At 52.2% G+C, this 27,551-nt stretch overlaps 1 protein-coding gene across 1 annotated transcript; it reads right to left on the minus strand.

Moving 5' to 3' along the window:
• On the minus strand, positions 1-27,013 carry LOC102312479 (cullin-9). Its single transcript, XM_042228850.1, is given in 46 exon segments — positions 1-1,238; positions 1,332-1,423; positions 2,042-2,175; positions 2,256-2,373; positions 2,466-2,576; positions 2,854-2,928; positions 3,013-3,106; positions 3,195-3,358; positions 3,827-3,991; positions 4,064-4,204; positions 4,285-4,533; positions 4,628-4,717; positions 6,466-6,518; positions 6,521-6,722; positions 6,802-7,007; positions 7,089-7,215; positions 7,317-7,462; positions 7,554-7,725; positions 7,799-7,997; positions 8,072-8,229; positions 8,314-8,496; positions 8,565-8,671; positions 11,724-11,915; positions 12,219-12,284; positions 12,287-12,336; positions 12,773-12,948; positions 13,019-13,114; positions 13,193-13,298; positions 13,380-13,551; positions 14,020-14,110; positions 15,601-15,828; positions 15,899-16,004; positions 16,215-16,303; positions 16,375-16,523; positions 16,607-16,803; positions 16,878-17,068; positions 17,145-17,346; positions 17,551-17,743; positions 17,820-18,032; positions 18,117-18,303; positions 18,642-18,832; positions 18,904-19,045; positions 21,345-21,950; positions 22,047-22,201; positions 24,194-24,889; positions 26,809-27,013. Coding segments are annotated over 46 exon segments (7,845 nt in total). The 5' UTR covers positions 26,951-27,013; the 3' UTR covers positions 1-1,015.
• Positions 27,014-27,551: the final 538 nt, after the last annotated feature.

Consider the following 27,551-nt stretch of genomic DNA (forward strand, 5'->3'; position numbering starts at 1 on the left):
TAGCAGAAAAAGCTTTTATTTAGTTTTGCTAGCTGAAGTCGCTCGACTCCAATAAAGAAACCAGAAAAGCATCTCAGAACATCAATAATATGAATATAAGATCTCTCAAAATTACAGCAAAACTGGAGCTCAGACGACATCCCAGAATCCCGCAGGGCAGGAAGTCGTCCAACAGCGTCAAACGGAGCAGGGGACAGTCTTTGCTTAGCAAATGAGAAGCGATCGCTCGTTTATTGCAGTGATACATTAGAGATCAGTTCTGCTCGACCCATCAGAACCATCAGCATCGATTTTTTTCAGATGCATAGAAACCGCAGACTCTCAGAACACGTAAAAACCTCCAAACACGGAGACAGGAAGTGAGTTTCTTCACTCGCTAACGAAGGCAACGTCCGTTAAACGCAGAACCGAAGGCAGAACTCGATGAGGAGGACGAGCGAGAGCCGGACTAGCAGTCCGACTCCGGGGCGCCGTCCAGTTTCTCACCTTTACTCTTCAGGAAAACAAACATATGATTCAGGTGCGGAAGCAGGACCGAGGCCGGCCGGAAAACAAACCAAAATCAGAGCCGGAAGCTCCAATCAGAAGTCGTAAAAATATCACGTGAACTATTTTTCTGAAGGGAGGAGAAAAAGGAAAACCAGCGTGAACTGGTTTAAACTGGTTTAAGTCAGCACAAGTTAAACCGGGGTTAACCAAATTAAACTAATCCAAACGGGCTCGTTCTAGTTTTAAAGAGCGAACAAACAGGAAGTGGTCACGTCAGGACGTAGAAATCTTTTTTTTTTTTTTTTTAAACTCTGAGCTCGTTCCTGATTTTGACCCTCGCCTGCTTCCGTACTCTGAATGCAAATACAGGAAGTGAGATACAGAAGTGAGAAAGCGGGTGCAGCTGTGTTCGGGATGAAGGAGGACGTCTGTCCCTCGCAGACGTCCTGAGGTGGCGTTGGATGGCGGTGCAGAGGGTGCGGGGTCACGGCAGCACCTGGGTCGCCCTCAGGCTCTTAAACCTGAGTCAGTCGAAGGGGCTGAAGTCCCTCTCCAGGTTCTCGGACTCGTCGTCGTCGGAGAAGAAGTCGTCCTCGTCGATGTCGTCCTCGTCGTAGTCCTCGTGCCACTCTGGGACGTACTCTTCATCGTACTCGTCATCGTCATCCTCTGCTTCGTCGCCGCCCTCCTCGCCCGTGTAGTTGTTGTTGTCAGAGTCTCCGGAGTGGGACGCCCGGTCCGACTTGGACCTGCGTGAGAGAGAGAGAGAGCGCGCGTCAGTGTGTGCACGTGCTCAGTACGCACCTTCAACCTCACTTTACGTTGCAGGAGGCGTTACTCACACTTTGTTGGCGTCGGCGTGGTTGGACAGGTTGGAGGACTGAGTGGACTCTGGTTCCTGGCTGCCCTTGGACTGGTATCCAACACGGAAGTCCTGGAGACAGAAACAGGAAGCAGTGCAACGATGACATCACAGAACATCCCATCGCATTTTGTCAGGAGGTCAGAGCAGCGCCCTCTGAAGAAACAGCTAAAGAAGCTTTTATTTTGATAGGTTTTATCGTTGACTGAGGCTGCTGACTAATGTGGTCATGACACGACAGCGCGTGGAGGCGGAGCTCGCCGTCACAGCTCTGACAGTAAACGCTGTCCATGGTTTACGGGCCGTGTATTTTCTGAGAGTAGTGAACGCGTCTGCCTCAGAAATAAAAAGTTCAGAGTGAAGCGACTTTCGCCTGCGCCGTTCTTCACATGTAAACGCCACCGCAGGAAGTGTCAACAAATCTGCAGCACCAAACACGCTGAGCCACCGCCGTGGCGAGATCTTTTTAAAGCGTTGGATTTAATGTCAAAGACTGAAAACGTGCAGAGCTAACTTTTTACAGCGTGCATGATTTTCACTCCGCCCCCTGCAGGATCATCTAAGCCTGTCAGAGGAATCGGCTCCATGATGCGGGCTGAGGCGCGTTCCCAGTTCTGTCATCAGAGCCGTAACGCTCGTCGGCTCACCAGCTCGGTCTCACGTAGACCGAACTGGTTCTGGAGCGAGTACCTGGGTGGAGTGCTGGAGGATGGCGAGGAGGCGCTCCTGGATGCGGCGGATCAGCTCGAGTCCAGTGTTCAGGTGTTCGGGTTTCAGCAGCCGCACGCACGAAGCCAGGTCGGTGCACTGCAGCAAAGTCTCCTCTGAGGAGAGAAAACCAGCAGACACACCAGTGAGACCAGTTCACACAGGCCTGGCGAGGATCAGAGGATCGCAGCCTCACCCAGCAGGATCTGCAGAGCGTTGGTATGCAAGTCCAGAGCCTCGGTCTGCTGCTCCATCACGTCCATCTTCTCCGTCTCCTGGTTGTAGTAGCTGTACACGCAGGAGTAGGCCAGCACCTGCAGACAGAGCGGAGGGCACGGTAAGGACACGCTCCGACCTCAGCGGGAGCGGCTGAGGAGGAGGAGGAGGAAGACGACGGGGACGATACCTTCCGAGCCTGAGCGAGGACTTTACAGGCGTCGATGACGAAGGTCAGAGACTTCATCTGCAGAGCCTCATTGATGGACGACACTTTGTTCTCCAGGTTGATGGCAAAGTCCTGCAGACACACACACAGACACCACCCGGTCTGTCAGCTACGTCACTGTGTGATTAAATACAGCGGCAGCCTTAGCCTGGAGCTATCCACAGTATTTTCAGAACCCCGACCCCTGAGCTGGGCCGGGGTTTCAGCAGATGCAAGTGTGGGGTTCATTTGAAGTGCCTACATCACCTTGAGTTATCGCATTGACAAATTTATACTTATGCGCTCTTCGTACTGACTGCACGGCCTGTAGCAGGCCACAGCGGTGCTCTTTGATGGTCTGTAGTCATACCTTGGCCTGATGGTGGAAGGTGCATCTCTCGTTGTAATCCTGGAACTTCTTCTCCTGCCGCGCCGCTTTACTCACCTGCAGACAGATAACACCTTTAACACACTGTTTGCTGCTCTGATTGGCTGACTTGTGTAGTCACATGACAGCATGTGGACCAACCATGGCAGAGCAGTTGTAGTAATCTTTGTGTGTTGGTTTCCATGGTTTCAGGCAGCGCCAGCAGAAGCCATGGTTACATTTGGCACAGGTCATACTGAGGAGAGAGGTCATCGACATCACCGTTACCAGCACGTCTGTGCGCGTGCGTGTCTGTGTGTGTGTGTGTCTGTGTGCGTTCGTACTGCAGGCAGCCTTCGTTCTTCTCGATCTGAGCCTGGCAGCTCGGGCAGCGTTTGGAGATGAGCTTGGCGAGGTGTTTGCTCTGAGCCTCCATGCTCATCCCTTCGTAGTAACCGCCGTCGTCCATCCACTGGGACATGTGACTGCAGCTCGCTGGGTAGTGTGCCTGCAGGAGGGGTGGGGGGAGCGGTCGCATGTTTACATACCTGGCCTTTAAACGGTTTAACGCAGCAGCGGTCACCCGAAACCCAGGTGCTGCGACTACAACGCACAGACTGTATAGAGAAGATGGACATGCACCCACTGGTTTCTGTGCTTCGTTTGGTGCGATGAGCAAGAAGGTCACCTGACTATGGAGCCGCTCACTCATTGGCTAACGGGATTTGACTGACAAAGCATCCGCCAACAAGGATGCTCTGCATAATCTTCATGTTTTATTCAGTTAGACCTGGAAGGACCAGATCAGGTGACCAGGAGACTTTAGCCAATCAGACGTCAGGGGAGTTGCCCCCTGCTTGACACTAGGCAGAATGCAGGTTTAGGTCATCTTTTTATACAGTCTGTGGTAAAACAAGGTTCCCGTGGGAACTACGGCTTCACCTATAAACTGAAAGCATGTAAGGTGACCTCTGACCTCAGGGAAGTTGCAGCTGAAGCAGGAGGACCAGCAGCACTTTGAGCAGGTCGCCATGCTGCCCGTGTTCTCCTTGCAGAGGATCTGATCGCAGCCCTGAGGGTTGGTGCACCACGTCAGGTTGGAGCAGCACTCCACGTAGCCTCTCAGCAGGGCATTCTCATACTGCGGAGGAGGAGGAGCTTAACACCCATAGACGGGACAGGCAAACCTGAGGGTGGTCAGGTGGTGTGTTACCTTGGCGATGGTGTCCTTGTCAGTGAGGACGCTGAGGAAGAACTGGGAGGTGGGCTGAGCCTGGCAGTCTGTGATTGGACAGTTGCAGTTCATAATCAGGTTCTGCTCGATCCTCGCCGTCAGGTACTCCTGCCAGCACGACTGCACGACACACACACACACACACAGTCAGACTCACGCCACGCCCACGGCAAACATCAAGAACTGAGAGCGGCGCTGACCCTGCAGCAGTAGTGCATGCAGCTCAGCGAAGGCACCAGCTCCATGCCGCAGCTCCACGGGCTCAGGCACACTGGGCAGGTGGAGGCGGGGCTCGGCGGCGTCTGAGGGTTCAGGAACTTGAGTCCGGCGGCCACGATGATGGCGTCAGGGTCGTCGGTGTACCGCTGCACCAGCAAGTCCACGTTCCACTTACAGTGAATGAGGAGGTGCTCGGCCCGGTCCAGGTCCAGACTCAGCGTCCCCGCAACCTGAGAGGACAGAGAGGTCATCTAACGCACCTGAGGGGGTGGAGACTACGCCCCATGAACCCCTGACCTCACATGCGCCTATGCAGCATCTCACCTGTTGAACCGTCCTCTGCATCAGCTGACGAACTTCATCCTGCGTCATCGTGCGACCCATCGAGAAAAGAACGGTATCAAGAACGCCATCCTCGAACCGCCGCGGCACAGGCACCAGACTGCAACACACACACACCTGAAACACTCACACACTGCAGGAGGACTCTTTGATAATCAATGAATACGATTATTTTTTAGTTAATGTATCAGTTTCAGACTCTCCAAACTGGTGCTTTTACTTTGAAAACTCACCTGGTTTAATACAGGTAACACTGACTCACTGCCCCCTCCTGTGGCACACAGTTGTATTGCACCTCGCTCACATCGGTGTTTAACATTCAATCTTAGTTCAGTTTTTATTTCACAGTGAAGAAAACTGGGAGTCATTTCGTTGAATGAGTAACAAACGTAAGAACCAAAACGCCTCCAGCTCCAGACCATTTAACAGGTGACACCGAGACAGCGCCCCCTGCAGACCAGTCAAATTTACACTGTTTAAAAAAGTAAAGGCGTTTGTGAAGGCTTACGTTCTTTTGAAAGTCTCCGTCTCTGATGGCTCCCTTGTAAAGAGTACGACTGTTTGTGTAACCTGTGCTGGGACAGGAGTGTGCGCCTCCACCGACTGCATGGCAGTGAGTGTAATACCTGTATTCAGCATGTGCGCTCCTCACGCTCATTATTCAGTTTCTGGTCCTGACATGTTTTGTCTCATTGTTATCGCCCTCACCGACTCTCATAGTCAGAGGAACGTGGAAATGACCCACGGTCTGACAGCAGCAGCGTCTGTCCATCGTTTCATTCTGCCGCCTCTCTCATTCGCGGCGCTGTCAACCGTGAGGGCCGGACCGGAACACGTGCAGCTGATAAACAGCTGAAACCAGCCGCTGCAGGAGAGCAGCTCAGGTCCCGATACCCTCACAGTTTAACGTGGACGTGAAGCGCTACACGCAAAGCCTCATTTACCCCACGGAGCCCCGCCCTCAGACACTGACGCAGGTGCAACTCTGTCTGTGAACCTGGGTTGAAGAAAGAACAGCTTCAAGACAAAGCTTAAAAGGTTTGACATCATAATGTGCCAACCACACAACGTCATGCGCCAACCTGACAGAAGATGGCGCTACGCCTGTTTTTAAACCCAGGTTCACAGCCAGCCTTACAGCTGTGAGAGCCTGAGGGCTCCGTGGGCCTGCGTGTAGCGTTTCACGTCCTCTTTAATCCAACGATGACTTGTACGCACAGAGACGAGCTCTGAAGAATCACTGCAGCTCAGTTTGATCCTCATCAGTTTATTTGTCAAAGGTTTGCTCGTCAATCAGCATTTTAAATCAGAACAAACAAAATCAGCGTTTAAACTTCATTTTCTTCTTCTCCTTAAAGTCGAGTTCGGCTTCGGTGTGATGTGGACAGATGTCAAAGGTCAAACAATATTTACAACATCGTGTCTGATCCGTTTCAGCAGCTTCGTTTCACAGACGTCCGATTTCTGATCGATCGGCCGATCAGATAAACGTCGAGCCGATCAAAATCAATCGAAATTTACAGCCCATTCGAGTCTGTGGCCTCGTTTGAGGCTGGCAGACCGCCGCAGGCCCCAGCACCGCCCTTTTCTACAACTGCATTCCTATTGGATGATAATAAAGACAAAGTGCTATAAAAAAAAAAAAAATTAAAAAAAGCTGACGTGAGTGAATAAAATAAAGTCAAAGAAGAAGAAAGGAGAATTCTTCTGGTTCAGAAACGCCGTCTGTAAAACAAAGCGCTCTCCTGGCTAAGCAGGGCGTGGCTTAGCTGAGACTGACAGACTGAACCCACGTGTGAAGTCAGAGGTCGTGGTCACACCTGATGTCGGCCCGGCTGTCGGAGGTGGCGTCCTTCCCGATGTCGGCCCGGCTGAAGGAGAACTGGGCCTGGCCCTTCTGCGGCGTGGACGGGTCCTCGGGGACGAACTCCACAATGTGCGGGTTCTCGTCGTTGCGGCGGATGCAGCCCTTGCTGATGACGTGCATGATGCAGGACAGGACATCGCTGGTGCTGCAGCTGAAACGGCCCGAGCCCGGCGAGCGCGACGCCTCCTGCTTCTGACACGAGTCCAGCACCTGAAAGACAGCAGCGCAGGTCAGAGCCTTGACATGCCACCACGGGCTTTTATTTTGAAGGAGGCAGGCAACCTCTGACCTTAAAGACGAGGTTGTCGATATGCATCTCCTTCTCCTGCTTCATGATGTGGACGATCAGGCAGTAGATGTAGTTCCTCTTCCTCTCCAGTGTGCCCGCCGCGTCCTCGTCCACGTTCAGATACGTCTGTTTGGGCAGCAGCCACACGGACGCCGGCGCGCCCTCCTGGCTGCGAGACGCCACCTGCTCGTTCAGCTGCAGCACACCTGATGCAAAGAGATGCAAAGTCAGAAAACACGGACAGCGGTGCTGACACACGCCGTGTGCATTTGTGAGGCGGGTCTGACCTCGGGCGGGGTCGTCCGGGTGGCTGCAGGTCAGCGGCCCGCCCTCGCCAATGAGAGGCAGCAGAGCGTGCAGCAGCACGGTGGCGGAGAGGCCGCTTGCCTGCAGCAGAGCGTCAACTCGAACCTCCTGCAGACGCACAGAAACACAAACATCACACGCACATCAACCTACGCACTCACTCCTCCAATGCCACAAACGCGGCGGGCAGCGAGACCACGAGGACCTACCTGCTGGCTGTTGAACTGCAGCAGCACGAACATCTGCAGCGTAGAGACGTGCAGCGTCCAGCCGCCGAACTGCAGCTCGGCGTGCCCGAGCCACGTCCACTGCAGCCGCCGAGGCTTGGAGTGGCTCAGACCGTATATGGACTGACCTGCAGACAGGAAGTAATATCCGTCAGTTAGCGTGAGGTAATACTGGTTGCTGTTGGAAATAGGGGTGCTGATGTGGGTGGAGGTGCTCACTGTGGGTGTAGAACTGGGTGAACTGGTTCAGGTAGGAGCAGAGCTCCGGGGGGAGGTGCTTCGCCGGCTCGTCCAGGTAGCAGAGTGAAGAGACGGCCCAGCAGCGCGGCGACAGAACCAGGACCTGGACCTCCGCCTCCTCCTCCAACTCCGCCCACTCCTCCTCCATCACCTGCAGAAACAAGGACACACAATGAGACCCTGCAGGCGGCGATGGGTACCTGGGGGCGGAGCAGACATGCAACCTGGTCGTGCTCCTGCAGGCTGCGGTCCAGCTGCTGCAGCCGGTACAGGTGGAACTCCTGCTGCAGCTCGGACGACTCGCTCAGGTTCTTCAGCATCTGCTGCGGGAAGCGGCTCGGGAAGCAACTGCCGATCTGCTCCGCCACGGCGTGCTCCAGCCACACGTTCCCCTGAGCCAGCAGCCGGTCGCCCAGGTAGTACCTGCACAGAGGGAGAGACTGTGAGCGTTAGAGACGCGGGACGCTCGGCGCAGCACGGCGCTCATGTGATCGCACCTGTAGAAGTGTTCGAAGGTGCTGGCGAGCTCCAGGCCTGACAGGAAGAGCATCGGCTCTAGAAACTGCTGCAGCCGCTCCAGAGTCTCCACACAGCCGGATGCCATGCCGCTCGCCTGGATCATCTGATCGATGTACTGAGCGAAGCGCTCGCTCACCTGCGTGCAGCAAACACAACAACGTCACACCGTGCACCGAGAACACGAGAGCTTGGACGGACGCGCAGCGGCGCAGGCACTCACGTGCATAGCTCTGAGGATGGAGAGCTGCAACAGGGCGGCGGAGAAACCGTGCCGCAGGGCAAGGACGAAGGCGGTCTGCTGGCCAAACAGCTCCTCCATGGCGTTCTTCAGCCGAAGGTAGAGCCGCCGATATCGCTCCACAAAGTCCGGCAGAGTGCAGCTCGCCTCCAGGAACTTCTTCACCTGAGGGGAAGGGGTCACGTTTAGCTCATTAGCATCAAACAGAAAACAACACTGAACAGCTGACTCACCTGGCGTTGTACCACTCCCTGCCAACAGAGGGCGATGCCCGCGATGCTGCTGCTGCTCTTCACTTTGGGTTTGGCTGAGGACGATGAGGAGGAGGAGGTGGAGGCGGCTGCCGAGGCCTCTTTGTTCTTCCCTTCTTTACCATCTGCAAGAAGACGACATTTCAGACGTCGGATTTGGGGAGCGCACGCTCGCCGGCGATGAGTGACGGGGAGGTGAGATGAGAGCGCGACAGCCACAAACGAAAAGTGAAGCCGAGCGCCGGTCCTTCTTTTCCCACTGAAAAGAAACCGCGTCAGGGACTGCGATGGGAACAGGAAGTAAACAAAGAGCGGCCCAACTGAAGGAAAACGAGATGGAGGACGGGCGCGTCTGAAGGAAGCCGAATGTTTCAGTCGGTTCAGATGAGGACGAGGAAGGTCGCCGGGCGCCGCCTGCTGGAGGCATTTCTAACAAAAACGGGTGCTTTTGGGCTGCCTGTCAGACTCCTCCCCCAGCATCAGCAGCTACAAACATGTTTCAGCAGCCAGCAGGGGGCGACACCAGCTTCCTGCCCTCATGTGGACGCATGAAATGTCAAAGCGTAAAAACCAAACTAACAGGGTCCGACTGCAGCGCCTCCGCCCTCTCAGGCACATTTTAGTTGCCTCTGCTGGTGAGGAGGGGGTACTGCACCAAAACAGAGCGCCACGCCACCGTTTAAAAACAGAAGGGTTCACTTTAAATCCGACTCACAAACAACAAGCTTCACCTCCTCTCAGTATGTTCTGATCTGACGGACAAACAGGAACAGGCGATTGTTCAATGCTGCGAGTCTTTGATGTTTCCTTTGTGAGGTTTTAAACAGCAGACGTGTAAATTCAATGCAAATATTTTATCTATTCGTAACACAGCTGTTCACACCGAACGCATCACTGTGCACAACGAATCCGTGGCATTTATTTTTCAGATCAAGGTTGATGTTTCAGATACGCATAAACACATCTGACCCATCAGATGTATAAACACATCGGATTGGTGCTGTTGCTCAAAACGCACGCCGGTGCTGAAGACAAACCGACCCGTTTTACCTCAGACGCTCACCTACACCTGCTCAGAGTCACTCAGGTGCCAATAGGAGCTCAAACTGCTGACATCCTGAACGTCTTAAAACCATCACGAACACCCTGAAACACTAAGAAACCAGTGTGAAACCATCAGCTTCAGCTGCGGGATCAAACCAGGAAAAAAAAAAAAAAAAAAAAAAAAGAACAGCCAATCCAAATTAAGTAGCGCAGAGCCGAACCAATCACAGCCGCAGCGTCACGTCACGTGACTTGTTACGTACAGCACAAGTGCCAAGCCGCACATGTGTATTTGTTTGGGAAGCAGCCAGCCGCCGTACCGCCGGGTAACGGAGGAAATGAGTGTGCCGACTAGAAAAATCAACCAAGCGTGACCGAAGAGAAAACAGATGATGGTTCCAACGCCGGAGAGATTGTCGAACGGAAGAGCCACAGAAGCTCCGTAGTGTGAAGGTATTTCGGCTATTTCAAGTCTGACAAAAAACAGAGCAGCTGCACTGTAAATGTGCCGAACGCAAGTCTGGAAATACAATAAACTGGTGCAGCTCAGTCTCTGACTGGAAGCGCTGATTCGTCATTCGGCTTTTGTCAGACTAAAGTAACTGTTAAAACTGTTTGAAAAGCTCAGCTATACAACAAGGAGAGATTGAGAATTTCCTTTTAGTTCTCAGTTTATTTGATATTGACAAAAGTTAGTCAGTTTTGTCTGTTCTTCTGTAAAACAAACTAAGATTTATTTTTAGAATTAATATTTTGTTTCTAAGTGGAATTGACAGTTTAGTCTGTTTCGTTTGTTCTATTTTGAAACTTAAACGCTTTAGCGGCTGCCTTTTGTGTAGTTTGCCATATTTGCCTTTATTTATCTGAAAAAGTCTCATGTTCCTTAAGTACATCTACCCTGTTGAACTTATTATGGGAAATAAATATTTAAATAAAAACAAGCTGCTGATTATTTCACATTTTACTTGTGAGCAACGGCACATTTAAATCTTACAAATATAGTTATTTGGCTGATATCGTGATAGATATCGTTATCGCCTGAAATGAAAAAAACATATCGTGATATGAAAAAAAAAAAAAAAAAAAAAAAAAAAATCACCCAGCTCTAGTTTCAACCCAAGTTGAAATTGAGACTCAGAGTCGCTGCATCTTGTAGCCGTGTCGTCTTAAATTGGTCATGTGATTTTGATGCACCGAGGTGTCCGTCGACCCCAGAGGTTTAAGCTCCGCCCAATCATCAGCTCTGTGGGATGTTTGAATGCCGACGATGATAACTAAAAGGACGACACGAGATCACCGTTTTTATGGAGACTGAAATCTTTTTAAACTCTCCCCATGAACGACCTGCGACGGCGTCCCTGTGGCCTGAATGGCGGGCGGTCACCCTCAGAAGGCGTCAGGTTGAGTCTGCGTTTTCTTTTGTTCGGGATGAAATACGACGGCGTAACGGTCCAACCCGGAGATGGCGGACGAGCTTGTGTTTTGCTTTTGTTTCAACGGCAGGAAGAAAAGTGAGATCGGTCCGACTCGTGCCGACCCTGACGTGCACTTTGACCCCTTGGACCTTCAAGCCCAGCTGTTTTTTTGGAGTCACAGGTGAGTGTGAAGCACGGCTGACATCAAGCAGCCATCATCGCCCTCACTGTGAGGTCACTTAAACTGTCCACACAGTCACCGTGACGACGCCACACTCAGGATGGCAGATCTGAGACTGCGGCCGAGGTCAGATAAGAACGCTCGACCTGATTGGCTCAGAGAGGAGGAGGGAGGAGGAGCGCAGCTGGACCCTGGAACAGACGTGGCCTCTGAACTTTGCTCTTACTTACTCTTCAGCTCTTTGCTTCTGTTGAGACCTTCTGGAGACAAAATAAACTCCTTTAAGTTATTAACATCCACAAAGGGTCAAAGGTCAGCTTTTAAACACACATTGCTCCTAAAACAGAACTTCCTGTTTGTATCATCAAAGATCCTCTGACCCCGACCACCACTGACACCTAAAGACAAACTAATGCCCTTTAATCCCAGGATCAGACAAACCCAACAGGAAAAACACGAGGAAGCTATCACAATAAAAGCCACGAACATGCTCCGACTCACTGGATTTGACGGGCGGTTTGAGCTCCTCGCCGTCCACTCGGCTCGTGTCCACGTGGACCAGCAGGTGCGTGAGCCGCCTCACTCGGGAGTTAAAGATGGTGGCCCGACTCTTACAGCGGCGAGGCGCCTCCGAGTTATCCAGATATTCACTGAGCAACCAGGACAGAGGGCTGCACGCAGAGGATTCTGGGAACACACAGACATCGGGCCGCTTTAACGAGGTCATGAAATAAAACATTAGAATTCAATAATTAATAATCTCATCAACGAGGACGACCTGCGGCTGTAACGAGACAGGAAACCATGTTTCTACAGACACGATCAAATCAACAAACACAGAAAACGAACCTCAAAATACATAATACAGCAAGACAACGTGAACAACTACACACAAAAACCACAACAGATATATTCATGTGTGTGTGTGTGTGTGTGTGTGTGTGTTGTGTGTGTGGTGTGTGTGTGTGTGTGTGTGTGTGTGTGTGTGTGTGTAGTCTGTGATGCTGTGAACGATGGGGGTGATCAGAGCCTCCCAGCAGGTTCGACCCAGGGCTTCGGCGCCTCGGCGTCCGGCAGGAAACGATCGGCTAACATCTGCTCATGTCTTAGAGCGCTGTTCAGATCTACACACACACACACACACACACACACACACACACACACACATCCAGATACTTGTACTTGACTAGATGCAGTAATAGAGTATTTACTAGTACTCTAACAATATTTTCAGTGAGTATTTGTACTGCAGCCGTTCACCGTCACGACTGAAACGCCGTTAGAGCGGCTTGGCGAGTTTCTCGTGGTTGCGCAGACACGCTCACAGCGAGCTGGACTGTCATTGGACACGCCCACAGTCTGAGTACACGTGAACGGTTTGAATGTAAAACTTTGTGCTCTAACGTTTCCTGCAGGCTCTGCGTCCATTACAGAAAACATCTTTGCTTTCTAACACGCCGTACTTTACAGTACTGTCACGTCATTTTAACAGTATTTCCTGCAGTACTTGTACGTGCTAGAGAGCGGCAGTATGTATGCAGTATTCATACTTGTTGAAGAGCTGCAACAACTGCGTCTTGTCCTCCATCACCTCCTGACACCAGGTGTGGGCCTTGGTGCTGTAGAACAGGTAGGTCCGGCAGCACAGCTGCTCCTTGAAAACGGGCCAGAACGTCGGCTTCGGACCGAGAACCTCGAAGCCGTGGATGCGGGTGTCGATACCGCCCTGTGACAGAGAGGGAGGGGTCAGCGAGAGGACGGGAAGCTGAAGGAAGCTGACGTGAACTCTGTCTGACCTGCTGGCACCGCTTGACCCTGATCTGGACGATGGGCCAAAACCGGGTCATGTTCTCCAGCAGAACCACGCGGCTGGCCGACGGCGGCACGTTCACCTGTGGAGACGCAGACGGGACGGGTGAGGGAACGCTCTGAGCGAGCGCAGCACGAATTGTATGGAGACTCGCACTCACCGTGTTGAGCTCCGTGTTGATGTTGGTGGGCTCGTCTCCCCCCAGGACCAGAATCCGGGCCGGCATGTAGCTCGAGTCCTCGCTGGCCACCAGGATGGCGAGTTGCCTGAGCGGAGACACAGACTGTCAGGTGTCAGCGTTACCCGAGTGGCGGGAGGAGACAGCGAGGAGCTGGGGCCCCGCCTACCTGATGATGACGCCTCTGTGCATGAAGATGTTGATGAAGTGCGAGCCGGTGCAGCCGTTGGACTCCCAGTAGGTTTTCGGGTTCTTGTCGGTCAGCTTGTTCGCTCGATGGTGATTGGACGACACCTCCACCTTCTCCCAGCATTTGTCCTCCTTCAGCTCCACGCTGGACCCTGGACGCAGCACAGACAGTTAGAAGCACACCTCCCCCAGTGCGCCAACAGCCCCTCCCACTGCAGATCTAAGGTAGAAAAGCACCACCGGAGGGCAGCGTGAAGCGGCTCTGCTCACGGAGCTCAGCGAGCTGTGAAACCAGAGCGAAGCAGATTATCAGCAGCCTCTGAGGAAACACACCACCTGATGCCACCTCCACCTGTGACACTCAGGGCTGGATTTAAATCTGCACCAACAATAACACACACTGTATATAAAAGATGGACACCTGTTCTCCAACCTACGGTGAACACTGAGGGGGCGGCTCTGACTGTCACACTGCATGCTCATTGGTTACTGAGACGTCAGTCATGAGCGAGCTACGCCCGTTTCGCACGGCGGCGGGTGGCTGCCACGCCTAACACTCGACCAGGATTGGACGTTCACTATTCTTTTGTTTTGCGGTGAAACGTCAGGATTTAACCAACCTTGGCACAGATTCCTGAGAAACACGTCGAAGAAGGGAATGTTGATTGGCTGGTGGCTGCGACGGTGCTCCTCGATCTGCCCCAGCACCATCTGACAGGAAACGGGAAGACGTTACTTTAGAATCAGAATACTTTATTAATCCCGAAGGAAATCAGGGTTACAGCAGGCAGCACGCTAATGGCGCATGCGCACTTACAAAGGAACCTTCTGACCAACTTTACACAAACATCACATTGGGCAGACATGTCAGAGAGGTCAGCTGATAGGAAAAAAACAACGAAAATACACTACATGAGGTGAGAGGAGGAGAAAAAAAACTCCACTCAGACTGAGCTCCTAGTGGGAGAACAGTTTGATAACAGAAAAAACACCTCAGCACAAAAGCACATGACTATCAACACACCATAGAAACACAAGACAAGCAACAGGGGCGGGTAAAGGGTGAGAGAGAGCCGGTGTAGACAGCGCATCCGGTCCTGCAGCATGTCTGCGCTGGTCCAGTCGACCGCCATCTTCCCCGGGAGGAGACAAGCATCGAAGGCGTTTGGAAAGGGAGGGGGGATGAGTGTGTGTGTGATGTGTGTGTTGTGTGTGTGTGTGTGTGTGTGTGTGTCCAGAGTTCAGCTGAGACAGTGTCCTTCGCCCTGCCAGGCTAAGTAAACAGTCTTCCAGCCAACCCAGGTGGCCTTGCATGGAATGGGGGAACAGTCTAAACACAGTCGTTATCAGGGTGTTGTTGTTCAGCTCCAGCCTTGAGGCCGCAGCTGGCGCCGAGAGGGTCTCCGCATGAAGTGATGGTGGTTTTTACTTTAGTGCGAACAGCTCATATGAATTTCAAAGCAGTTCTACAGTCCAACACTGGTCTCTCAATCTCCTGTTGGAGAGCTGTGAGCTTTCTATGATGGTATCCAAACTTACGTTCTGTGATGTTGTCGTTGTTTTTGCTCAAAGAGCAGGTTCTGAGAACTCACGACCGCAGTGCACTTCCCCAAGATGTGATCGATCGCTCAAAGCTGTTGTTCGAGCGAGCCCCTCCAGATGTAATCCAGTCTGCAGTCAGAGGTCTTGTTCTGAGTGTTCACAGCAGCCGTAAGCTCCAAGATCTTCTCCGTGCTGCACTCAATGAGCCCATTTTGAGAAACTCACGCAGCCTTGTGGGGGTTTGAACAGCCGGTTCCACTTTCTTAATTCTTCGATAAGCCAGGTCCAATCAGCCAGAACCCTGTTACCATGGTTCCAAACAGGTAGATATCTTCAGCACTCAGGCTCACCCGAGCCCAAACTTCTCGTTGAGAAAGGGGTGTTGATTGCATTCAGAGACCAGTTGATCCAACCCATAATTCCTCTTTTAGGTTTTAGAGAACAGACTGTGAGAGTGTTCCAGGGAAAAGTAATACAAAAAACACGAGACTAGACAAGGACACAAGAGGCTAAGCAGGGAAGCTAAGGGAGAGGAGGAGGAGAAAAGTGCGACCGCCTTCGCTGAGAGCCAAAGACGAATGTTTGCGTTTGAATTTTTACGTTTGCTTTCAACCAAGCGAGGGTCGTCTCCAGGTGACAGAAGCCCCACCCCCGTGTACCTGGATGCATCCTGCGAGGACGCTGGTGGTCATCTTCTTGTAGAGGCTGGCGTACTTCTCGCAGTCGGTGATGAGGTCTCGGAGCTCGGTGACCAGCAGCAGGTTGGTGCTGTGCTTGTCCAGCGCCTTCACCAGCGCCTCCTTGGTTCCCAGGCGGCACATGACCACGGCGTAGTCTTTGTTCAGAGACGCCAGCCGGTACAGGAAGCGGATGAAGAGCTGCACCACCTGCGGGAGGAAGCGGGAGGTTAGCGTATGTTGGCAGCTTTACCTGTGAGCGCGCTCGGAGCTAGCTGACCTCTCTGTCATTGATGAAGGCCGTCATGGAGGACAGGCAGGGCTCGATGCTCTCGTGCCACGGCAGCACGTCCTCCTGGTAGTTGTCCAGGAACTTGTTCAGGATCCTGCGGGAGCGTAAAGAGCCAATCAGACAAGAGCATCCTCATCAATATTAAACATATTACATCCACTCAGGAAGAAGCTGCACAACGTGACTGAGCTATAAACGTGTGGCGGCGATGGGAGTGCACACCCCTTTACCAGCACCTGTTGTACCTGAACGCAGCATTTTGATCAATCATCATCAAGGTGAGCAGGGTCAGAGGTCAGCATACCTGAGGATGGACAGCTGGACGGCCCGATCGCCTCGGTGCTGCTCAATCAGACGGACCAGGTCCTGGTAGGTGTCCCGACTGTGAGTCACCTGCACGGAGACAAGACCCGGGGTTAGAAAACACACCTGCGGCGCGTGCACTCATGCGTGCGTCACATCACCTGGCTGCGCTCCTCCTCCAGCTGTGAGGCGTCGTCACACAGCAGCTGCTCCAGCGTCTGGATCACCTCCTTGGTGGCCGTCATCTCCTTCAGACTGACGACCAGCATCTGCAGCTCCGTGTCCTTGAAGTCGAGCTGCTCGCGGCTCTCTGAGCGCGCAGGTTAACGAGCACGAGTTAAAATTAGCACAAATCTGAATGGACTTTGGCGAGAGTGATCAAAGCGCACGTACCTTTGCTCTCCAGCTTGTGCACCATGGAGATGTGGTTGAGCGCAATGATGGCGAGCATGGTCTCGGCGCGGGACAGACTCAGACACTTCTTCAGGACGCTGGTGACGTCGCAGGCGACCAGCTGCTCCGCGAGGCTCTTGTGGTTGGAGATGAGCATGATGATGACAAGTAGCCCGTTCCTCACCGACGGCACGCAGCTGCACAGAGAAGGCAGTGTCAGAGCGGCAAGCACATGGCGTTAACTGTACTCGCCGAGCCAAAAGTCACTCACCCTTTTGTGGTCAGCATGAGGTCGATGGCGGCCGGAATGGCGTCCAGCAGGCCTCTGGATCCCTCGGGCGTGGCCGAGCCGATGCTGGCAAAGATCTCCAGCATCATCTGGGTGCCTGACTCGGAGAGCGGCGGGCTGCTGCCTACGCTGCGCAGGTCGTGTTTGCTGGCGCCCGTGATGACCTTCAGAGTCTGAGAGGGGGAGGAGCCAGTCAGGAATCATTCCACAGCAAAGCGGCAGATGAGCAATGACCAGAAGTTTTCTCACCGCCAGCGCCAGCTGCTGCACATGCACCACGCCCGAGAACTCCTGCATGCAGGACAGGATGGCTTTGACCCCACCCTCGGTGGCGAAGGAGACCCTCCACTCGTACTTGAGCATGAGGAGGTGGGTCAATCGGAGCGTGCTGACAACCACGTCTTTGGAGGCGGAGCCGAGCAGCTCCACCAGCAGCTTCAGCACTTTGTCCCTATGAGAGTAACACGCCGTCACCTTCTACTTCCTGCCAAACACTATCACAACCGGCGCCCGCCAGCGCAGCAGGTCAAGTTTTTAAAGTAACGCCACAAAGAAATAAGGCAATCTGACCGCGTTTGTGACGAGACTCCGCCCACATACCGAGAGTGAAGGTTAACATCGGGACGACACAGGAAACCGCTTGGCGGTGTCTCACCGTACAGTCTGGGCCGAGTCGCTCCTCGTGGCGTTCTTCTCCTGCGCCCCCTCCACCAGCCGGGTGAGGAAGAGGACGGCGGCGAGCTGCTGGGCGTGGTCTGAGCCCGACCCGCCCTTCTTCAGGACGTCCACCACCTCCCCCAGCTTCTCCAGCACAGTCTTCTTGCCTTGCACCCGTGGGTTGTTAAACACTGCAGGAAGAGAACACAGGTGAGTAACAGCTCGCTCCGATACCTGAACCAAATCTGGAACAGGCCCCGCCCCCACCTTTCATCTTGTCCTCCAGGTCGTCGGGGTATTTGCTGACGTCCTCTGTGGGTAGGTCACTCTCCGTCTCCGAGTTGCAGCAGCCTGAATCCACAGGAAGCTCTTTCTTGGCCTTTTTGGAGACGGAGCCCATCGCTGAGGACGAGGAGGTCGAGGCAGACGAGAAGCCCTGCCCTCCTCCGCCACCTCCACCCAGCCCTGACGAGCTTTCAGCTGCAGAGACGCACAAACGAGCACAGTGAGACAAGGGTGTGTCGAGGACGCGCCTTACGAGAGGCGTGTTGTTTGTTTTCTTACCCAGCAGCTCTTCATCCTCTAGGCTGGCTCCGCCTCTCTTCAGGTAATGTTTGGTGAAGGCGTGGGAGCACAGCAGGTCACCGAGGCACGACGACGGCAGCTTCTGCTTCAGGTAGTGCAGCAGCTTCTTGGCCACGTCTCCGGGCACCGACAGGCCGATGAGAGACGAGTCGTCCAGCTCCGCCTCCTGAGGACAGACGTGGTGACAATCAGGCTTTTCAAACCACAAACCCGGATCACATTTCACCGTAGACAAGCCAGGCGCCCGCTGTCCCGCCCTCAGACTCAGGTTGTACCATGTGACTGGGAGGCGCCCTCGCTCACCATCGCTGCGATAAACTCTGCAGACTGATTTTTATTTTCAGAGAATGTTTCAGCTTCTCGCGCAGCGACGCTTATCAAAGGACATCAGGTGATTTAGCGGCACTCTTACGTCACAGGCAGCTGACGGTCAGATCCTCTCACCGCAATGATCCGCCTCCCCGCGCTCTGACTTTAAACCTCAAAGACGAAGGGGTCTCCTACCTGGTCGTCGAGGCTCTGCAGCAGGACGCCGTTGACCTCCTGCTGCTGCTTCGGCTCCAGTTTCTTGATGAAGAAGAGGATCTCCCACCACTCGGCTCTGCTCAGAGTGACCGGCTCCGTGTTCAGACCCTCGGACAGGTAGGGTAGAGAGTAGAGACCGCCGGGAGGCTTCGAGAAGAAGGTCTGGCTCACTGAGAGAAGAAGAGACGTGCTCAGACTGCGGAGGAACGCAAAGGAGCAGCGGACGGTGCTCGGCTCTTACCTGCTGAGAGTTTGAGCGTCTCTGTCAGCGACGAGGCCTTCTCCTGTGTCTCCTTCTCAGCCTGACTGCTGCTGCCGCTGCCCAGGATCTCCACCATGTGCCAGTGGACCCAGTAAGTCCTGGACAGGGAGTTCCAGTACACCTGAACACAGCAGAGAGCGGGTCAGAAGCAGGCTCAGGTTCACGCTGACCCGAGTGCAGTTTCTAACTCAAAAATAAGAGCACGAAATGTGGATGCAGCTCCGTGTACTCCGAGTGCTTTTATTCTGAAAGTATTCACAGCATTAAGCAAGCAAGCAATTTATTTATATAGCACTTTCAGATCAGCTGAACACAAAGTGCTGAACACTTGACATGCCAAACATGATACATTGAACATGTTAAAGAATAAGAAAAATAATAAAAATTAAAAAAATTAAAATGACATTTAAAACAATAAAATCAGCACATTAGATTCAAACAATAAAATCAGGGTCAGACTGTGTCATAAGCCAAGGAGTAAAAATGGGTTTTAAGACGTGTTTTAAAAGTGGACAGTGAGGGGGCCTCTCTAATGTGCTGGGGCAGAGAAGGCCCCGCCCCCTCTGAGCTTCCTCTTGGACCTGGGTTCCTCCAGGAGCAGCTTGTCAGCTGACCTGAGAGACCTGGGGGTGGGTAAGGACGAAGAAGCTCAGAGAGGTAAGTTGGGGCAAGACCGTTTAAGCATCTAAAAACAAACATGAGAATTTTAAAATGAACTCTAAGATATACAGGCAGCCAATGGAGTGAAGCCAGGATGGGAGTTATGTGCTCTCTTTTAAGAGTTCTGGCTAGAAGTCGTGCAGCAGCATTTTGGACCAGCTGCAGACGAGAGAGAAGACGCTGACTAACTCCACAATACAGCACATTACAGTAATCTAAACGAGATGAAATAAAAGCATGGATTACTGTTTCAAAATACGGCTGAGATAAATAGGTCTTATCTTTGCCAAACGCCTTAAATGATAAAAACTGGACTTGACAGTAGCCCTAATTTGACTGTCTAATTTAAAATCACTGTCCATCTTAAAACCCAGGTTAGTAACAACAGGTTTAAAAATGCTCTGCCAGGGGTCTCAAATCAATAGACGAGGGTTCACAAGGTCCGCTAGGACCAAACAGAATGACCTCAGTTTTGCTTGAATTGCATCTTAGAAAGTTTAGGGACATCCAAGATTTAATGTCTTCTAGAGATGCTAGAAGTGGCTTAATAGAGAAGGCATCGTTCTGCTTCAGAGGCAGATCAATCTGACAGTCGTCAGCATAGCAGTGGAAGGATATTCCATGCCTTCTGAGGATGGTTCCCAGGGGCTGTAAATATAATGAAAAAAGCAGAGGTCCTAAAATTGAGCCCTGCGGGACCCCAGACTGAAAGGCGGCAGAGGAGGACTCATACCCTGAAAGGTTAACACTAAAAGTTCTGTCAGAAAGATAAGACCTAAACCATTTCAAAGCAGTACCACGAATGCCTGCAAGATGGTGCAAGCGAGACAGTAAAATGTTGTGGTCTACAGTGTCAAAGGCAGCTGTTAGGTCAAGGAGGACAAGAACAACATGATTACCAGAGTCACAGGAAAGGAGGATATCATTAAAATCCTTTAAGAGTGCTGACTCTGTGCTATGAGGGTTTTTAAAACCTGATTGGAAGACCTCTAGGATACCATTCTCCTTTAAAAAATCCATCAATTGGCAGTGTACAATTTTTAGACATAAAGGACAACTTAGAGAGAGGCCTGTAGTTAGCCAACACAGTGTGGTCCAGGGCAGGTTTCTTAAGCAAGGGTTGTACTATTTATTTATTTATTTATTTATTTTCCGCCTTCGTTGTATATTGGTTTCTCTTCTTCTTACTTTAGCACCTTTGTGGTTCAGCTACCCAATTTCGCTGTGCAAGAAACTGCACAATGACAATAAAAATCTCTACGTCTACTGCTGCATGCTTTAAATTAGCAGGGACTACACCAGATATTAAACTGCTGTTTATAACAGTAAGAACAGCCTGGCCTGTCCCACCAAAATATTGTGGTGGGACAGGATCATTTGGGGAACCAGTGGGCCTCAAGTGGCCGACCACATCCTCTAAATAAGAAAGAGTCACAGGCTCAAACTGGTTAAAAAGAGCAGAGCAAGGGATCGAGACAGAGGGGTCGGACTCAAACCGAGCACACCATTGTTTTTCTTGTGACATTACCAATAAGCTTGATGTGTCACATGACCCTCTTCCTATTGAAAAAACAAAAGTTGTATCCAAGATGGCCGACTCTGCCCAGTCACATATACTAATGTGCCACAAACGGGACTTTGATATCACCAACCATTCCCATCTTATTACGGTGTATCCATATAAATGGCCCACCCTGTACACTGACAGCCTGGATGAAGCCCCACCCCCTACTTCAGCCGACCTATACGGGTTTCCTCACCTGTACAGGTGGCGAGCCGTCGTTGCTGTAGCGAAACTCTCCTTCGTCGCCGGCGCTCACCTCCTCGTAGTCCTCCAGCATGCGGACCATCATGCCGCTCTTCAGGTTGTCCTGCACGTACTCCACGTAGGCGGAGCGGCAGGTGAAGTCTGAGCGCGTTTTGAAACCATTTGCTTTCTTCTTTGGTGGTGTGGCGGCGGGGGCCGCGCCACCGGAGCTGGTGGTTAGAGTGACAGGGGAGGCGCAGAATCGAGGCTGAAAAATGGACCTGAGGACAGGGCGGGAAGCCTCCTCCCCTTGATCCTCCCCGCTAACCACAACTCCTGTGAGGTGGGCAGAGCCATCAAGCGGTTGGCGGTTACGGTCCCAGCCCATCACTCGGACCAGCTCCGAGATCAGGTTGGCCATGGCCATGGTGAAGTCAAACTCCCGCTGGACACGGAGCTGCTCCGTCTGGTGGGCGGAGCTGCTGGAGGAAGAGGCAGGAGAAGGGCAAGTGTCCAGCTTTTCAGAGCCTGACTCCGCCCCCGCCGTGTTGAGCTTGTCCATCAGAGATGTGACGCACAGGTAACGCTTCACCAGGGAGAAGAGCAGCTTCCCGGGAATCTGAACACACAGTCAAGCAGGTTTACTGCAGCGGTGCCCCCTGCTGGGCGGAGCCACAGAGGCGCACCTCTGACAACATAAAGAAATGAGTCTTACCTGCGGCAGGTGAATGCCCTCGAAGGAGATGCCGTGCTCCTCGGACGACGTGGTCTCGGCGAACAGCTCCAGTAGCGTGTAGCGGTTATCGAAGTCCATGTGTTGCTCGATGCCGTCCTGCTGGCTCAGAGACAGCAGCACGTACGCCCGGCTGCCTGCGGGCGACACGGCGGGACACGCCCTCAGCGCCTGACACTACTCAATAACAGATCAATAGTCGTTCCAGGAGGCACTGGCCCATACGCACACATTTATACTTTAAACCATTTACACTGTCAGCAGGGGGAGGAGCCAGGAGGGTGGAGGCAGTGTTTAACAGGGGCTTAAAACATCTGATCAACTTATTAACTGATTTTTTCAGACCGTGTCAGAGTAAACGCGGCATCAGGCTCGACCGCGTTAGCGCTCAAAGCTCTCAGCTCTGAGGTGAAGACGGACGAATGAGGCGGAGCTTTAAGAGACGTCGAGCAGCTGAACACAGAATAAACCTGAAAGAATCAAAGCTTTAGACAGATGTGGACCAGAGTCCATTCACAAAAACGCTCATTTTAGCCCGAGTGTGGAGCTGCTGCTGATTGGCTGCCTGCACCGACGAGTGTGCTTCTGGACCCTGACCGTAACAAGTGACAGGACGCACACTTCAACGTGGCGGGAGTAGACAGAGATAAAATAGTTTGTCAAAAGCTCCAGTGACTGCTCGGCTTCACGCTGCTGCGATTACCATCAGTGATTAGAACATTACTGAGAGAGCATGATCACAGCTTATTGATTATTAATCATCAGCACCGTTCTATCAGAGTACTGATCATGTGACACCAGGGAGAAGAGCAGCTTCCCAGGAATCTGAACACACACAGTCAAACAGGTTTACTGCAGCGGCGCCCCCTGCTGGGCGGGGCCACACAGGCAACATAAAGATCAGAGTACTATCAGAGTACTGATCATGTGACAGGCGTTGATGTCATCGACTGTTTCAGAGGGAGCAGTCTACGCCAGGACTCCCTCCTCCATCAGTACGGGAGTTCAGAGATTCTCAGAACATGAAAACTTTCTTCTTCTGCTCCGACTCCAGCTCTGACGTGGAGAGACGTGAGGAGCAGTGTTGCTTCTCCAAGCAGGAATCAAACTGCTCCACGCCTTTGTGGCGTGTAAACATGGCTGCTGTCCCTGCCTGAGGCCTGTTTAAAGGTTTGAGTCATCACCCCTCGACGCTCAGGTGGCTTCTCCAAAGTCCAGATCTAAATCTTAAGGCGACCACAATCTCAGCGTCTTAACGTCAGTTTCACGCTTCTGTCTTTGATCATTCTGCTAACCTCGGCCTGCACGCCTCAAACGGCCGGCCGCGGTGACACAGTACTCTGAACTTCCTACCCAGTTTTTTCTCGAGTCAGCTGAACATTTCTGTTGCCACGGTGACGTGATGTCAGGCTGTCTGAGGGTTCACAAACTAAAAACTTTAGTCCCAACATCATGACCGCCTCTGATTGGACATTCTCCCCGCTGGAAAACGCTTCTCCCGATTCATGATCTCGGCAGCTCGATCTTTGTCGCGGTTTCCCGCTGAACGTTCTCACGCGCTGACCAATCAGCAACACCTAAACACTGATGCAGCACTGGAGACGCCGCCGACCTCGCCGAGCTCTTGTCGTGTATCTGAAACCAAACCCACTGAAAAACACCCCCCCGCTCCGATTGGTCAGCTGGTCAAAGTTTTACATTTTACGCCACATTTTAGAGCAAGTTGGGAGGAGGAGGCGGCGTAGCCTCGGCCTATCAGCTGATGGTACTCAGCACAAACAGCTGTGACGCAGAGAGCACAGACGTCATTACTCTGATCGCTCCTCACGCTTCACTTCCCATTTCATTCATCACTTAAACTCCAGAGCGCCGCCGCCGCCCCAAACCTTAAAACACAACTGACCGTCACACAGGCAGAAGACGCAGTCGGTCCTTTTTTAATATTCTGATGATTTTATCTCCCACAGCAGCTCCAGCTGTTAATTCTGTCCAACTACCGCTGAGAGTGTAAAAGAATACCGGCGCCTAATCCACCTGAGGACTCTGAAACGAGTCTGCAGTATCCTCACAGCCCACCGGGGGGGACTAAACCCTGTGTCCGATCACAGCGCTGTTTAAAGACTGCTTACCTGCGTCATGCGAGGCAAGCGCGCGCAGCATCTTCCCGGCGCTTCGCCTCGTCTGAGTCTCCTTGTTGCACAGCAGCTCCATCAGCAGGTTGAGCGCGCCCGTCTCCTTAAAGACGCCGACGAGCGAGCCAATGCTGGCGTAGGCGCTCAACACGTGGATGGTGTGCATGATGTTGATGGAGAAGTCGCTCTTCTTGGCCATCTGCTTCCGGGCTCGGCACACCAGGTTCTTCACGTCTTCCTTCATGTCCGACAGCTCCACCTCGTCAAAGGTAACGTCGGACGGGAACTCTGTGCCGCTTGAAATGCCCGAGTCGGAAGCCTCGCCGCCACGCTGCTTCTCCTGCTGCAGGGGGCGCTGGGAGTCCATCTTCCTCTTGCCCAGCAGTGTGGGACAGTTGGCGTACACGTCCTCTGTTGACATCCACATCAGGATGTTTTCCGGTTTGGTTTCTCCAGACACGGCGCTCACAGACCCGCCCACTCCGGAGCTGACGCCGACCGTCCCGCCCGCTTCGCTGGCACCGCTTCCAGAGGTGGAGCCATCGTCGATGGCGACGAGGCACCAGCGAATCAGGTATTCCGTCTGCCCGTCGTGGGTGCGTCGCTGGCGAATCAGCTCCTCGGGATACGCCTGCAGTTTCGGGCCGAGCTGGACCAGCAGGTTCCCATTGCGGCGTTCGCCAACCATGGTCACTGATGGGAGGAGCCAGAAAAGGAGAAGTGGTTATTCAAAGAAAAGAAGGTCGCTTATTCATGTTTCAGTAAACTTACTTTACTGCATTCTGATGTCAAGACGTTCTAAAATGACCAAAAAAGGGACTGGACTTTGGCTTGAGGAAAGTGGCAACCAATGATCTCCAAACCAAACTCCAGTCAGAAATCTGCAGATTTTATAATTGTTATTCTTCCAGTTCCTCTCTTTAAAACAATTACTCTGACTGAACATGTGTGTGAAGGAGGAGGACTTCTGAAATGAAAGTGAAAGAGTAAAATATGCAGGCCCAAAGAGAAATGCCTCAAATTTTAACTGTACTTTTGTGGCGGGAATAAAGTCATGCAAGACCACACTGAGTTTTATTGTATTCTAAAATGATCAAAAATGTAACTGGAGTTTGGTGTCAGAGTTAAAACGGTGTACAACTAGCAGGTCTTCTATGACTTCTCATATAAAGAAACTAAAATTAACCAGAATACGACTAAAGTTTCATCAGGAGGCCACAAGAAAATGACATCACCTGAAGTCTAACTCCGTTTTTGTGGAGAAAGAGGAAAAAAAGGAAAAGTTGATCAACCCAAAGAAAATCGTGAAAATAACTAAAAGGACCAGAAAGTGAATGGAGCTGTGGCATAACGACAAGTAATACATGTGACTGTAGTGTGATGTCAGCGGTCACATCTGCACATTTCTCACTGGATTCTGAAGAATGTGCAGAAATCAAACTCACTGGACTTTGGTGATGGGGTGAACTCTGCAGATGTGACTGGAGCTGGGATAGAGAAGATCACTCTAAGAGGATCACAACTCCGAGTGGATGTTGGTGTGAAATAAAACGGATGTGACGCTAGTTTGATGTCAGGGCAAAATTTGTGGATTTCTGACAGGAGTTCGGTGGAAGCACAAAGTCGGCTGGTTTCCAGCTTCGTTTCGGCCCTGGGACGATCCCAGTGCGTCTCCCCGCTGTCAGCTGAGCGTGCGCTCCAACGGCTGCTAGCTTCATCGGGCTACGTCTAAAACTTGGGTAAGAAGGAGACTAATTTCTGGAGTCACCCGTGCTCGCCGCTGCCCTGCCTTTAGCGTAGTGTCATTAATGAAGTCAAAGTGACTTTTCATTGCATTAGCTCACTGACAGTCCTGTAGATTCAGGAATTAACCGGGCACTTGATTTTTTTTTTTTAAATCTGAACGCAACAAGCTAACACGGCTGCTAAGGCTAGTTTGCTGCCGCAGTTAGTTTCACCTTTAACCGCAAAAATCTGCGCTTTGTGCGCACTTTGTCAAAGCTGCGGTACGCTTTGTTGGTTAACCTGCCAGCTAACTACCCATCACACCTAACCAGCCAACTTTTACTCATGGTGAGCCATATGGACGGAGCACTCAAAATGTCACACCAAAGCCCGTGTAAAAAAAAGCTCAATTTAACCTTAAACCGCCCGCTGATCAAACTCACTCACTCTCTTTTGCTCTATATAATATTCTAGTAAATTCGGCGCCTCCAACTTCCCGTTTTTAAACACAAGTTATAATGAAGTCTACATCCAGTCTGCCGCTCTGCATCATCGTCACCTCAGACATACTTCAGAGGACGAGCCAACAGTTCCCGACTGAGCCCTGGTGGCGATAGCGTGCCGTATCAGAGTGCCGAACCGAAGCTCGCCACCGACAAGCTCGCCACACGTCTCAGACACGGACGGGACTGCGCGTGTTTCTGCTCTCCGAAGAGCGTTTGTTCTGAATTAGCAGTTTTCTGAATGGAGTTTGGTGCGCCGCTCTCAGGGCGGCTCAGGGTTGGCTATGTGGATGTGAACGGAGGGCCTCCGGCAGGAAAGCGGTTCCGCGGGCATCCACGGCCCGGCCCGTAGGACCAGCCGAGTGTCAGGTAAGTCCGGCTTACCTACTGCGTCACAGGCCTTCCCCCAGCTCTGAGTGCCCCCCCTGGAGCGCTGTTTTCGCTTCCTTCCTAAGGTTTCGTTTCTCAGCCCGCCGGTGTGGCTCTGCTCGCTCTCAGCCAGAGCTCCGCACTCCTGGATGCGCATTTGCGCACTGTGACAGGAACAGCGTCACTAACGGCCTCTTCTTGGACGCACGCGCCGACACTTTTCTTCTTCGCTGGGTTCAAAACTACGATTGAATGAGCAGCGCGCACCCCGCTGGACGGCAGTGAGACATCGGCCCAACGAGTCCAACAGGGAAGGCGAAAACATCAGAGAGGTCTGTGTAGGTGTAACTAACAGGTACACAGGTGCAACAAATAGGTAAGTGTAACAGACAGGTGTAAGTAACAGTGTAACCGCAGAGGGTCAGGTACAGGTGAGATATATTAAGCTAAGGACTCAGTGTGACATGGAGGAAGGGCCTGGCTAACCCTTGCACATTAATATTATTATTGCTGTTTGGAGAGGAAAGCTCCAAAAACAAAAGTGTTCTGTTTTCTGAGTTACAGACATGGCAGTAACTCCTCCTGTCCTGGGGTCCTCCTCCGATGTACGAGCATCCCATTTCACGCTGATTAAAGATTAAATATCAGTTTTTAATTTCTTGTATTTTCTTCATTTTTCACTACCTGATGCTTTCCCCCTCAGTCTGCAGGGGGTGCTGACGTTTAATCTGTGAACTGCAGCAGGAACTGACCGAAGA

This window comes from Haplochromis burtoni, unplaced genomic scaffold, assembly GCF_018398535.1.
Source record: "Haplochromis burtoni strain Fernald_Lab_line unplaced genomic scaffold, NCSU_Asbu1 Contig_359, whole genome shotgun sequence".
NCBI lineage: Eukaryota > Metazoa > Chordata > Actinopteri > Cichliformes > Cichlidae > Haplochromis > Haplochromis burtoni.